The 639-nt window shown below is 43.2% G+C and overlaps 1 protein-coding gene across 1 annotated transcript in view; it reads left to right on the top strand.

Annotated features, from left to right (window-relative positions):
• LOC113202164 (ankyrin repeat and IBR domain-containing protein 1) overlaps nt 1-536 on the top strand; it is a 3,415-nt gene extending 2,879 nt beyond the window's left edge. The window contains exon 12 of the mRNA XM_052267627.1: nt 493-536. Within this exon, the coding sequence (XP_052123587.1) occupies nt 493-536 (44 nt within the window). The remainder of the gene's footprint in view (nt 1-492) is intronic.
• Nucleotides 537-639: the final 103 nt, after the last annotated feature.

Genomic DNA, 639 nt, shown 5'->3' with positions numbered 1-639 from the left:
ATAATAGTATGGTTGACACCACGTGACCATTCCTGCTACTCGTAGTTCACTTTTAATATTCTGTCTGTCGTTGAATGTTTCTTGAGCTTGATTTCTGGTCTTTGTGATATGCCATTGAAGCTGAAAGTCACTCCAATTGATTTGCGTAACTGACTGGCTGCATGAGAACTGAAGCCAGGGTCACGCTAATTTCAGCCAGTGAGGTTATTCAAAACAAATTATGACGGGGTGGCTTCAGCTTCACAGGGCTTCAATCTTGTATCGTTAAACTTAGTTACATGAAACTGCTCTTTAATTCTTCATTTTTAAATTTTGGTGACGCATTGATATTCTGATTAACACTTGTCCAACAAACATAATTTGCTGCTGTTTAATCTTAATGCGGTTTTCTGGCTCTCTAAGCCGTAAAAGAACGTATTAGCTAAGACATGTTACTGACTTTAGATGTGATGCGTTGACGCATGCTCTAATGTTTCCTTTCTTTTTCTGCAGGGTCGCCGCTGCGGCTCCCAGTCGTCCTGTCTGTCCAGGTGTAGGGCTTCGGTGGAACAAGTATTTCTCTGGATGTGGACCCTTGTTGGCTGTTCTTACTTTCTGTGGTGAGCTGGCTGTAGGGCGTTGCCTGCTCGCTACGTGGCT

Source organism: Frankliniella occidentalis, unplaced genomic scaffold (assembly GCF_000697945.3).
Source record: "Frankliniella occidentalis isolate FOCC.00 unplaced genomic scaffold, Focc_3.1 Scaffold4, whole genome shotgun sequence".
NCBI lineage: Eukaryota > Metazoa > Arthropoda > Insecta > Thysanoptera > Thripidae > Frankliniella > Frankliniella occidentalis.
This window is presented reverse-complemented; position numbering and strand designations above follow the sequence as displayed.